The sequence below is a fragment of the Impatiens glandulifera genome, chromosome 1, assembly GCF_907164915.1.
Source record: "Impatiens glandulifera chromosome 1, dImpGla2.1, whole genome shotgun sequence".
Taxonomy (NCBI): domain Eukaryota; kingdom Viridiplantae; phylum Streptophyta; class Magnoliopsida; order Ericales; family Balsaminaceae; genus Impatiens; species Impatiens glandulifera.
Window position 1 is genome coordinate 157793391 of NC_061862.1, and position 13173 is coordinate 157806563.

Below are 13173 nucleotides of genomic sequence, written 5' to 3' on the forward strand. Positions count from 1 at the left end.
TAGGAATACATCCCGACAAACCGTGAAATGTCCCTGCGTGAAATGCTTGAACACGCCGTTTATGGAAATAGACGAAGTGAAGACTCACCTCATCATTTATGGAATAAATGTTCATTATGAGTATTGGTATTTTCATGGAGAAAAGAGACGTACTACTCAAGTGGTTAATGACGATGTCGATGAAGATGCCGATGACTTAGATGATGATGATGATGACGACGATGATCAGTCGGAGGATGCCGTGCCGGAATTCAACGATGCGAGACAGAAGATGAATAATACAGTTAATGAAGAGGTCAACGAAGAACGTTATATGCACGAATTTATAAACGATATGTTCCCCAACGTTAATGACGTCCTGAGCAACGATGAACCAGTCGAAGATGCGCATAAATTTTATAAATTGCTTGATGATTGCAAACGGCCATTGTATGAAGGTGCTCGAATAACGAAATCATCGGCACTACTGAAACTACTTCACATAAAAAATGTATGTCAGTGGACGAATTCTTCGTTCGATATGTTGCTGCGTCTGCTTAAAAACTACATATTACCGATTGACGCTGAATTGCCAAACTCATACTACGAAAGTAAAAAATTCATTACTGATATCGGACTTAAATATGACAAGATAGACGCATGTAAGAACAACTGTATGCTATTTTGGAAGGACGACATAAATGAAGATTCTTGTAGAGTTTGCGGTCTTTCAAGATGGAAAGTCGACCAAATAAGTGGGACAGTTCGGGAGAAGCAAAACGGGAAATTCATTCCAAAAAAGGTGTTGAGATATTTCCCTTTAATACCAAGACTGCAAAGACTATACATGTCCTCAAAAACGGCTCCAATGATGAGATGGCATAAAGAAGGAAGAGTTGATAGTGATACGTTGAGACATCCCGCTGATTCCTTAACTTGGAAGACGTTTGATGAAAATTATACAGATTTTGCTTCAGAATCTCGAAACGTAAGACTGGGTTTATCAAGCGATGAGTTTCATCCATTTACAAATGGAAAAAAATCATACAGTGTTTGGCCGGTTATTCTCGTTCCTTATAATGTGTCACCCACGACTTGCATGGATTCTAACAATTTCATCTTATGTATGTTAATTCCGGGTCCAAAGAGTCTGGGAGATGCAATTGACATATTTCTCCAGCCATTGATCGAAGAGTTGCATGAACTGTGGCAAACAGGTATGAAAACGTTTGATGCACACACCTCGCAATACTTTAACATGCGAGCGGCGTTGTTGTGGACCATTAACGACTTTCCCGCATACGCCAATTTATCAGGCTGGAGTACGAAAGGTAAATTCACTTGTCCTTGTTGTAACAACGACACGGTATCCCTTCGATTGGTTCATGGTTCCAAACAATGTTACTTGGGTCATAGACGTTTCCTTCCACCGAAGCACAAATACAGAAGGGATAAAGAGTCGTTTGATGGTCGAACTGATTATAGAGATCCCCCTAGATTGTTAACGGGGCAAGAATGTTACGAGCAAGCACGAGACCTAGAAGACATAATTCTTAGTGCGGATCTGAGCAAGAGAACCAAGATATATCATGAAACACGGGGAGACAATTGGAACAAACTTAGCATTTTCTTCCGTCTGCCTTATTGGAAATCGCTATTATTAAGACATAATTTGGATGTGATGCATAATGAGAAAAATATCTGTGATAGCGTGTTGGGAACAATAATGAATGTGAAAGAGAAGACTAAGGATGGTCCTAAAGCCCGTAAAGACTTAGAACTCTTAGGCATAAAATCATGGTTACATCCTATAAATGATGAAGGAGTTGTTCATTATCCAGAAGCGCCTTTCACTTTGACAACCGAAAATAAAATACGTCTTGTTAACTTCTTGAAAGATCTCAAGTTGCCTGATGGGTTTTGCTCAAATATCGGCGGTTGTATAAATTTGGAAGAGAAAAAGCTTTCGGGATTAAAGAGTCATGATTGTCACATTTTATTGGAATATCTAATTCCTTTAGCAACTCGTGGATTGGTTCCAGAGTATGTGTATGATGCGTTAGTAAATTTGTCTCGTTTTTTTCGGTTGTTGTGCTTCAAAGAGTTGATTCAAGAGGACCTGGAACAATTGTACATGGATATTACATTGACACTTTGCAAATTTGAAATGATTTTTCCGCCGTCAATCTTCGACATCATGATGCATCTCCCGGTTCACTTGTCATTTGAGGCTTTGCTTGGAGGACCTGTTCAGTATCGATGGATGTATCCATTTGAACATTACATGGGTACAATGAAAAGATATTTGCGGAATAATAACCACCCCGAAGCCTCTATAAGCGAGAGCTATCTTGTTAACGAAAGTATTAGTTTATGTGCCAGGTATATGGAGGAACAAGATCAAGAAAATGCACAACCTGAAATCTCGGGCATTTCAATATTTGCATCATTGGAAGACCTATCTAACGGAAAAGTATACAACTTGGATTATATCGATCGAGTGACAGCTCATTCTTACATTTTGAAAAATTGTCCCGAAGCAGAACCTTTTTACATGTAAGATTCAATGTTGCTGTTACTAATTAGCATTAAAGAGTGTGCTATTTAATATTCGAACTATTTGCAGAGATTATAACAATGAGTCCAGTGGAGAAACGTTTGCCGCATATTTCAAGCATCGAGTGAGTAAATTACAAACCATATATTCTAACTTTTTTTATTCATATTAACAACTTCATTTCGGATACATATATAGGTCGCCCATTTAGCAGAAATTAACGACATATCAAGAGACCTCAAGATCTTAGGAGAAGGTCCAAGTATGTACTCGTCTATGTATGTTTGGTGTAAAGTAAATGGATTCAAATTATGTACAGAAAAACACGACGAAGGTTTGACAACTCAAAATAGTGGGGTGGTTGTTGAGGGGTACAACGGATCTGAAACTATGTCATACTACGGAGTTTTGACGGATATAAACGAAGTACAATACTATTCTCACAAACGAGTTGTTTTATTCAAGTGTAAGTGGTTTGATACACACTCAGGGGAACTAGGAGTGAAAGTGGATAAATATGGCTTCGTAAGTGTAAATGTAAACCGAATTTTGAAAACCCAAAGTCAAGACCCGTATATATTGGCGAGTCAAGCAAAACAAGTATTCTACGCCCCTGATATGTCAGCCCGACCCGGTTGGAAGATTGTGACAAAAATAAAACCGCGGTTTACAAACATATAGTTCAGATTAATTAATTAGGTAGATTTATGTTTTTAACTTTATATTCATTTTTATTACTACTTTATTTCAATTATTCACTCAATTTTATTAATGGTGTGAATTAAGAATGTGTGAAGGTCCTAAAACAACTTGGAAGAGTATGAGGAAGACACCCAAGAAATTGGATAAAAGCTACCAAAACCTACTTCCCCAATCCGAGTCATTAAAGTTTCGAGGATCGTCTTCTAAAGACCAACCACCGATTGTTGTGGTCCCGATAGCCACTGCGCCTCCCCGAACAGACGAGGCTGAAGACGATGATGAGCTCCAAGAGTTTATAGAGAGCACATTCGCTGATATGGTGCCTAGCGATGAGGCTGAAGACGAGGGTCTTGAGGAGCCTATCGAGGAGCAGGATGGCGAGGAGGAGCACGGGACCACTCCCGACCCATCATCGATAGGTATTTCGTTTACAAATTAGTTAGTGTTTCAATTGTTTGACATATTTAATTATGATTTTGATAATTTTGAAGAATCTTCTGCCCGCAAGAGACGGGGGAAGAATAAGAATATTGTGCTGTCTAAGAGGGTAGCGGGGACGAGGATCCCTCTAACGTTTAGAGAGAAGGATGGGAGGCCAGGCGGTACAGACGTGGGAAGAACACGGTGGTCTAGACATGTGGGGTCGATTATCCGGGACCCCGCAGCCGTCTCACACCGTCTTCTCAAGTGGAAGGCTTTAAGTGCAGACCAATTGGATTCACTGTGGACTGCTATCAAGGTAATACTTATTACTTGATTATACATTACGTCATTAAATAATTATTTTTAACATTTGGATGTTATTTTTTTCAAGATCCGTTCGAAGCGACTAATGGTGACATTGAGTATTTTCGAAAGACCGGGTTGGGACATGCCAATCAAATATGAGATAGATGGCGGTCGGATTTGAACAAGAATTATATCCGCATCCACAAAGGAGACGAGGCGGCGGTACTGGCTAATCCTCCACCAGACTACGATCGAGATGATTGGGAGTTTGTGTGTCGCAACCATTTCTTCACAGAAACGTTTAAGGTACGGTTTCATAATTCAAATAAAAGTTGATATTAATTAATCTAACTTCATTTGTTATTTCAAATACAGAGACACAGTTCTACAAATATTAAGAACTGGAAGAATCTGAAATTCCCGCATCGAACAGGAAGTAGACTGTTTGCACAAATTGAAGACGAGTTTGTAAGTACATTATTTGTAATAACTTAATATAAAGATTGTTATTAATTATATAAATCATTTATTTCAACAGGCGATTGAAATGGGACGGCCACCGTCTGTAATTGAAGTATTCAAGAGGACCCGTACACCAAAACCGATACAAGAAAACCCAACACCCATCCCGGACGAACACGTGCAAGAGAAAATTGTAAGTGAATTGAATATGCCTAGTTTTTTATTATAGAAATGATATTTTATTTGAATTGTGCAGGCTGAGATGGAGGAGGTTGTTAGTAACGAACCGGGAATATCGGATTTTGAATTGACGGAGAGGGTGTTCGGACAACAAAAACACAGGGTAGTGTTCGGAATGGGATCAGGCGTCCGGCCCACACACTTTCATGAGGATCGTCGTAGTGGAAACAGTTCACAGCGAAACAATGAGCGATTGTTAGAAGAGAATCAAATAATGAAGCTCAAGCTGGAGGAACTTTAGAAGAGGGATGAAGAAAGAAGGCGCGGAATGGAAGAAATGCAATCGGAAAAGGAACAAATTGTGGAAAGAATGGAGAGGGAGAAGTTAGAGATTACATAAAAAATAGAGAGGGAGAAGTCAGAGATGAACGCAAGAATGGAGAGAATAGAATTGTATATGAGGCAACAACCACCTCCTCCCCCCACAAGCTAAGGTTGTTTCGATTCAAAACATTTTTTCATTAGTGGTTGAATTTAGAACAGATTGTTCGGAATATTAGTTTGGTTTCGAATTTTGTAATGTTCATGATCAATTAATGTGATCGTTTAATGTATGTTGCATTTCTTTTATCATTAATATATTGGTTTGGCTGAACAGGTTTTGGTTGCGAGCAAAATAATCCGCACATTTTAAAAAATTTACGGGAAAAAACCGAAAGTAATATTGAAATCTCTCGGTTTTTCTCTTTGTGGAAAAACCGAGAGATATTAGAAAACTCTCGGTTTTTAGCCAAAGAGAAAATCGAGAGTTATATGACAAACCCTCGGTTTTTACCCAAAAGAGGAAAACCGAGAGTTATCACAAAACTCTCGGTTTTCTTAAAAAGAGAAAAACCGAAAGATATTGGAAAACTTTCGGTTTTTACCCGAAGAGGAAAACCGAAAGTTTTATAATAATTCTCGGTTTTCCCACAAAGAGAAAAACCGAAAGTTTTATAATAACTCTCGGTTTTCCCACAAAGAGAAAAACCGAAAGTTGTTTGCAAAACCCTCGGTTTTTCCACACAAAGAAAAACCGAAAGTTATTTGTAAAACCCTCGGTTTTTCCACAAAGAGAAAAACCGAAAGGTCTTTGTAAAACTCTCGGTTTTTCCAAAAGAGATAAATCCGAAAGGTCTTTGTAAAACCCTCGGTTTTTCCAAAAGAGAAAAATCCGAAAGTTTTCATATAACTCTCGGTTTTTCTCTTTGTGGAAATCCCGAGAGAGTCAATACCGAGGGATGGCGAAAGTAACTAAAACCTTCGGTAAGGTGTCTTCAACGAAAGTTATAGGGTCAAAACCGAGAGTTTTAACTCTCGGTTTTGACCACTTTTTCACCAGTGTCATCACTAATAAAAATGACATAGGGTCTCCTGATATCATCAAAAGTTGAAAACTTTTCCTTAGTTTGACAAAATGTCTCTAGAAAATGGGAGTATTGATCCTAAATTGTCTATGGATCAGAGTCAGACATGTTTGAAGAATCAATTAGACTTTGGAGTTCCATTAATGAAGCTTGCCTTTATCAAAGTAGAGTTCTGAACTCTTTTAAAACAAAGGCTAATAAGGGGACATTCTTTTATCAATATTGATTTATGTTTAAAATTATTTTATCTTTTAAAAAAAGTTCATATATATTAAAAATAAAAATATACCTAATAAGTTACCTAACTCGTAAATCTTCAAGAAAAATGATTAACTATCCAATAGACTTTACTAGTTTTCATTAACGAATCTCAGAAAATGTCATAATAATAGAATTATGATTAATACACATCGGACGACTATGATCATTAAAAGTTGGATGATTTCTCTCAAACCAGATAGTCCACCAAAAATTAATTGAGATGATAACCCAAATATGTAGGTCTATCATATCAGGCAAATCAATCCAAACTTTTTAACAACTATCCATAAACTAGGGCATCACCAAATAAACTTCAATAATACTCTACAAAATACTTCAAATACTAGTCACTATCGACAATACAAAAGTAAGTGAGTTGCTGATTCAACATTAAAATATAACTTTTTTCATGCACTTATCATCCGTAAGAATTTCACTGTGAATAAGGCTCCATCCAAAAAAACGAGATCTTGTATGAAATTTTTGACTTTCAAAGTTTTTTCCAACAAAAATTATATGAAATCATCTTAGCGAATAACTTGTAACAATGTCTTACATGATAACTATCCATATCTTGTCAACGCATAATGACTTGTTCAGACGAGAATACTTATTTGTGTCCTACTAAAATTAAAGTTTACTCTATTATGGGACAAAGTCTCTATAATGTTTAATTTCTTTCTATATCTAATTCGGCTAACGAAACCACTAGACAGAGGATCAAACATGTCATTAATTGTGTCATTTCTATATATAGCAATGAATTCAAGTTTTTGATACGTCGTAGATAGACTTTTGACACTACATCCAATGTCGTCCCAAAAACTAATCGAAGAATCATCCACACAATAAATCTAGACTGTTTACAAAAACTTTTTCATATAGAATAAAGTCTCTTTCAAATGCTACACCCCGCTGGATAATTAGATATTTTGGTGAACCAATCATGACCAAACTTACATCTGATTATCGATACCTCAAAACTATTCAGCTCCATTACAAATCTAATACACAATTTTGATCGAAAACTTTATTAAAAAAATAAGATCTCGAATATTCAGACCTCTTTGATCTTTAAAACATTTAACCTTATCCTAACTAACTAGATAACAAAATAATGATTTATGTTTAAAGTTAACTAGATCGATTTATTATCCTTTTTTATAGCTGAGATTTTAGAATGGAATGATTTCAACATTATCAATAAAAAGGGTCGAACCCTGTCCCAAACCTATTTATAATGAACATGTTGTTGCATTTGTTTTAGGAATTTGTTTAGGTTGGGTTGAATAACATATGTTAAGAATTTAGATGTCCTTTCAATATTTAGTTATATGAGTTTTCTGAAACATACTGGTTTAACAACATAGTCGGGCGGGGCGAAAAAAAGATAGGGTGCTTGTAATTTTCTTTTTCTTACACCTATTTTATTAAAAATGATAATTGTCATTTAATTTAATAAATGTCATGTCAAATAAAATAAACGGACTCAAAGATGTTTAATAAAAAGTCTCAAATTAATTACCAAAATATTGATAATTAAGCTTCATATAGCTCAAATTAAAATTAGAGCTTTATGATAAAAACGACAGCCTCAAATGATAATTTGACCAAATTTAATTTATTTATTCATGATTTAAAAAAAAGTCAAATTCAAACCAGAAACCAAATACTTGACATTAATCTCTTAAAAACAACTATCATCACTTAAACTACATTTGTAGGGTTAAAATTAACAATTATAAAAGTAGAAATCAAATTTATTTTTTAATAAAACAACTTATAAAAAATATATATATATTATGTGAGTAAGTTGAGGCGATAATGATTTTATCTACAACTTCAAATAGAGGATGTTGTTAGTATGGATGACAATTTGAAACCGCCTCGCGAAAACTGAACTGAACTGCTTTATTTGGGACCGTTTTTTCTCTAAACCGAACGGAGATGGGGCGAGAATATTATTTGTGTCCCCCGTCCCGACCTGTACCGATCTCACCCCGTTTTTGCCTCGAACACTATAAACACAATAAAATATATAAAATCACCAATATATTTATTTATTCATTATATTTTATAAAAGTTATAAGAGTAGTAAGTTTATTTCTTTATAATAATATAAAATTTTAATATATATTATATTAAAAAATTTGTATACATAATTTTATTTTATATATTTTTTAAAAAACATTTTATTAACGATGTCCCGCGGGAATTTCCCGTAATCGAATGAAACTGAACGGGGCAGGAATGCTATTAAAAAAATCTCTGAAATAAAAACGGGGCGGAAATGATAAATGCATACCCGCCCCGAACCACCCCACCCTCATCCCTAGTTGTTAGACCATAATCCACCATAATTTTTGTAATAAAATCTTGTGTTATTTTAAAGTCAAAGACTTATTTGTATTCCTTCCAAAAATTTAAGGACACTATTTATTATTATTGTTAAAACAATAAATAATTTTTATTGAATATTTATTATCTTGTAATTTTAAGAAGCTAATATAATTGGGTGATAATCCACTTTAATTTAACGCATATAAATCTAATATATTTTATCCATTTCTAAAACTTAAAATGCCTTATTTATACAAATATATCCACAATTTTTCACAATCTACAAAATAATTTATGCAATTATTAATTATATATATTAATAATATTTTATATATTTTAGAATTATTTTTTTTAAAATAAAAGAGTGATAGATGGAGAAAATTTGGGAAAGTAAATAACTTGTCACTATATCACTGTTGAAAAAACAAAAATGAATAAAGAGAAGATTTTTTTTTTATTGCCTCACATAATTTTCACAAAATCAAATGCCCTCCCGATCATTTTTTTTAACCCTTAAACCCAATCCAAATCGGTATTGTCCCCTTGTATGGAAACACTTATATTAAATTTGAATCAGCTTCAAGTGGGTCCAACTCCAACTTCCACCCTCTCACCCACATTAATTGTTAGGGTTTTTTGAGTTGGGACATTTAAATAATTAACATGTAGCTAGTTTATTTGCACTAACAATTATATAAAAAAATAAGAAAAAATATTAGGTTAACATTATAATTTAATTTAATGTTTTTTTATCTCATTATTAAAAAATAGGATAAAATTTACCTTTATTCATTTTTTTTATTTAAATTTGTTTTTTTTTTTGTATAAGACTACCCAAATCATTTAAATTGAAAATATTTATTAAGTGGAAATGAAAATAATTTCGATAAAACAAATATTCAAATATTGAATTTTGGATCAAGTTATTAATAAAATATAAAGTTATATTGAGTATAATATTACTTATTATAATATATTTATTTGAAAAAATAAAAATATTTTAAAAAATCAACTAACCAATTCATTTAAGTTTTTATATCTATACTGATTTTGATCATTTAATAACTAAATTCGAGGGTGTATTCTTAAACATTATCATAAGCCCTAAATCACCCAGGGTCGGCCCATTGACTGTGCAAGATATGCACTTGCACAGGGCCACAAAAAATGTAGGGCCACCAAAAAAATTAAATACATATATGATATATATTAAAAAAATGAGGCTCAATCCTAGGGTCGTCTAACTAAACCCATCCACTCCAACACCACACACCCAAGCGGCAAGCACCCAATTTGTGAATTGTGACCAGCCGAAGGTTATCTCCAAAGTCCAACCCCGTCCTCTCTCCAAACTCCGACGTTCGACCATCGTCTCATCTCCTCAATTGTTGGTAACCTCTACTTCTTGGATGGTAGCTTTAATCATTGCAATTTTAAAAATCAATTAATTATTCTTCCATCACAATTTATTTTGTTGTCATTGTCATTTGTCAATTATGTTTTAATGTGATGAAATTTGAAATGTTAGAATGGCTCCTATAACTATAAGAAAGAATGAATCGTGTAGTTCCAAACACAAAAGAATAAAGGAACTAGATAAATTTATTCAAAGTCAATTAGGGCTATGGATAAATTTGTTTTCAATAAAGGGAACGAAACACAATGTTCAGGAGATATAGGGGTAGATGTAGACATTAATGTTGATGTAGAAGAAAATGTGGAGCAATCAATGGAGACTCAAACACCTTCTGAGGAAGATGATGTTGATATTGGCCTAGAAGAAAATATAGAGAATCAAATGGAGGAACATTTTGAAGTAGATATTGATGTTAATGTAGAAGAAACTATGGAGCCTGGTTTGGGAGGGAATGATGATATTCCCAACATCTTTGATCCTAAAAATTGGGATAATCTTGCTCCTTAATTGAGGGATTTATTGGTGAAAAAAGGTCCTCTAAGAGATGTGTTGACAGAGAAATGTCTAAAAAATGTATCAAATAACAGACGTTTCACATCTGAATTCTATACTATGCACTTATCAAATGGGCAAAAGCATCATCGAGATTGTCTTGTGTATTGTAAGGATCTTGACAGAGTATTTTGCTTCTGCTGTAAAGTCTTCAAGACCAAACGACAACTTTCTCAGTTAGCACATGATGGAATAAGGGACTGGGGGCACCTTTCTCACAGTTTGATGCAACATGAACGAAGTTCAGACCATATAACTTTTTACTTGATTTGGGTTGAGTTACGTGAACGACTATAAACTAATCAAGTAATAGATAAAGTTTTGCAGGATCAAATCAAACTAGAGACTGAACATTGACGAAAGGTACTACAAAGATTGTTTGTAGTCGTGAAATATTTAGCTAAACAAAGATTGGCGTTTCGTGGAACTAATGAGAAGATTTATGATGAAAGCAATGGAAATTTTATGGCTTTAGTTGAAATGGTTGCTGAATGGGATTCGACCTTGAAGGAGCATTTACGAAGAAAACAAAATCATGAAATTTAGTTTCATTATCTTAGTCACAAAATTCAAAACGAGTTGATATTCTTGATAGCTGCTAAAATCAAAGGTACAATCCTTAAAAGAATAAAAGAAGCCAAGTATTTTTCAGTAATACTCGATTGTACTCCTGACATAAGTAAGAAAGAACAAATGACATTGATAATAAGGTGTGTTGATGTCTCCACGGTTCTAATAAAGGTACAAGAATATTTTTTGCAATTTTTGGTTGTGAATGATACAACATGTCAAGGGTTGTTTGAAAAATTAAAGAATGTGTTACACCATATTGGTCTTGATATTAATGATGTCATAGGGCAAGGCTACGTAATGGATCAAACATGAAGGGGGAACATAAAGGTGTACAAAGAAAACTACTAGACATTAATCCTAGAGAATTTTATACACCTTGTGCTGCAGATTCTCTCAATTTGACATTATCTGATGTTGCAAACTCTTGTCAAAAAGTAGAAGAATTTTTTGGAGTTGTTCAACGTATTTACACCTATTTTGAGAGAAAATGTATCAGAAAAATGTTACACTTTGAAATCATTATCGACAACACGGTGGGAAAGCAAAGTTGTTAGTGTGAATGCAATAATTACTCAAGCTCTTGAAATAAGAGAAGCTTTACATCAGCTTGCCGAGAAAACAAAAGATTCTGGTATTAAAAGTGAAGCCAAGTGTCTAGCAGATTATGAACTTGGAAAATTTGAGTTTATTGTAGGGATGGTTATCTGGTATAATATCTTGGCTAAAGTGAATATTGTCAGTAAACAATTGCAGTATGAAAATATGAGGATTGGTGTAGCAATGGATAGTGTGAAGACACTTATTGCATTCTTTAGAAAGTACATAGAAGTAGGGTTTGAGAATGCGTTGAATTGTGCCAAAGAAATTGTTGTTGAATTGTATATTGATCTAGTGTTTCCAGAGAAGAAAAGGGAAAGAAAAGTTCTTAAGAAAAAATATTTTGATGAGATTGACTCTGAAAATCAGCCATCTGAACCACCTAGCGAAGAATCAAGTCAAGAATCCTTCAGAATTCATTACTTTTTATACATAATTAATGAAGCAATTGGTTCATTGGAGAAAAGGTTTGAGCAATATGAGCAACATGAGGAGACATTTGGGTTCTTATTTACGGCAGAGAAGCTAAAGTCCTTGGATTCTGTTAACCAAAAAAGAAGCTGCAACAACATTGAGAAGAAGCTGGAGAATGGCCACACTTCTGACATTACAGGTGATGATTTATTAAATGAATTTGGACTATTACAAAAACATTTACCAAATGAGCTTGATTCAACTAGTGCAATCCTAAATTTCTTGAAAAGAGCTAATTGTTATTCTACTAGTTGTCTTGCATATAGAATTATGTTAACAGTTCCAGTGACAGTAGCATCAGCTGAAATAAGCTTTTCAAAGCTAAAAATATTGAAATCTTACTTGCGTTCGACCATGTCACAATAAATACTAAATGCTTTGGATTTGATTTTTATTGAACATGAGTTCTTGGAAAAGCTTGACTATGATAGGTTAATTGATGATTTCGCATTTAAGAGTGCAAGAAGATCGATTTTCAGAAAATAGTATTGCATTGGCTGATTCAAATTGGTGAAATTCTAGTAGAATTGTATTGCATGTCGTGTCTTTGTAATAGATTTCCGACTTTTGGACATTCCTTTTGATGATAATGTAACAAGAGCATTTGTTATTGAAGTAAATTCAATAAGCTTTACCATAAAATTTTGCCTTGATTTTTTTTTATCTTTTTTGTTGTTGTGATCTTAATTGTTGGTATGCGTAGATATTTATTTGTGATATTATGTTTGTAGTTTTGATGTTTTTCTTTTTTTGGAGTACTTAGGCCGCATTTGATATCTCGCACAAGGCCTTCAAACATATTGGGCCGACACTGAAATCACCCTCAGTGGACGAATCCTTAGGCTTTCTCTCAAATGTTTGCATTAATCATGCCAACATTTCCTCCAAATCCTTAAATTTTTTTCACCAATATTTACGTTACTCAAGCAAACATTCTCGCTTCC

General features: G+C 34.0%; 1 protein-coding gene across 1 annotated transcript; it reads left to right on the forward strand.

The window, feature by feature from the left end:
* Window positions 1-10645: 10645 nt before the first annotated feature.
* Window positions 10646-12595, forward strand: LOC124912841. Its single transcript, XM_047453486.1, has 3 exons — window positions 10646-10805; window positions 11546-11620; window positions 11736-12595. Exons 1-3 carry the CDS (start codon window positions 10646-10648, stop codon window positions 12593-12595), a joined length of 1095 nt encoding a protein of 364 aa, XP_047309442.1.
* The last annotated feature ends 578 nt before the right edge of the window (window positions 12596-13173 follow it).

Bases quoted from the DNA above. Each gene is read 5' to 3' on its own strand.
- LOC124912841 (XM_047453486.1), top strand. From the start codon at position 10,646: ATGCACTTATCAAATGGGCAAAAGCATCATCGAGATTGTCTTGTGTAT. The intron at 10,806-11,545 runs GTTTGATGCAAC...CTTGTGCTGCAG, and splicing joins CTGGGGGCACCTTTCTCACA to ATTCTCTCAATTTGACATTA. The intron at 11,621-11,735 runs GTATTTACACCT...TAATTACTCAAG, and splicing joins ATTTTTTGGAGTTGTTCAAC to CTCTTGAAATAAGAGAAGCT.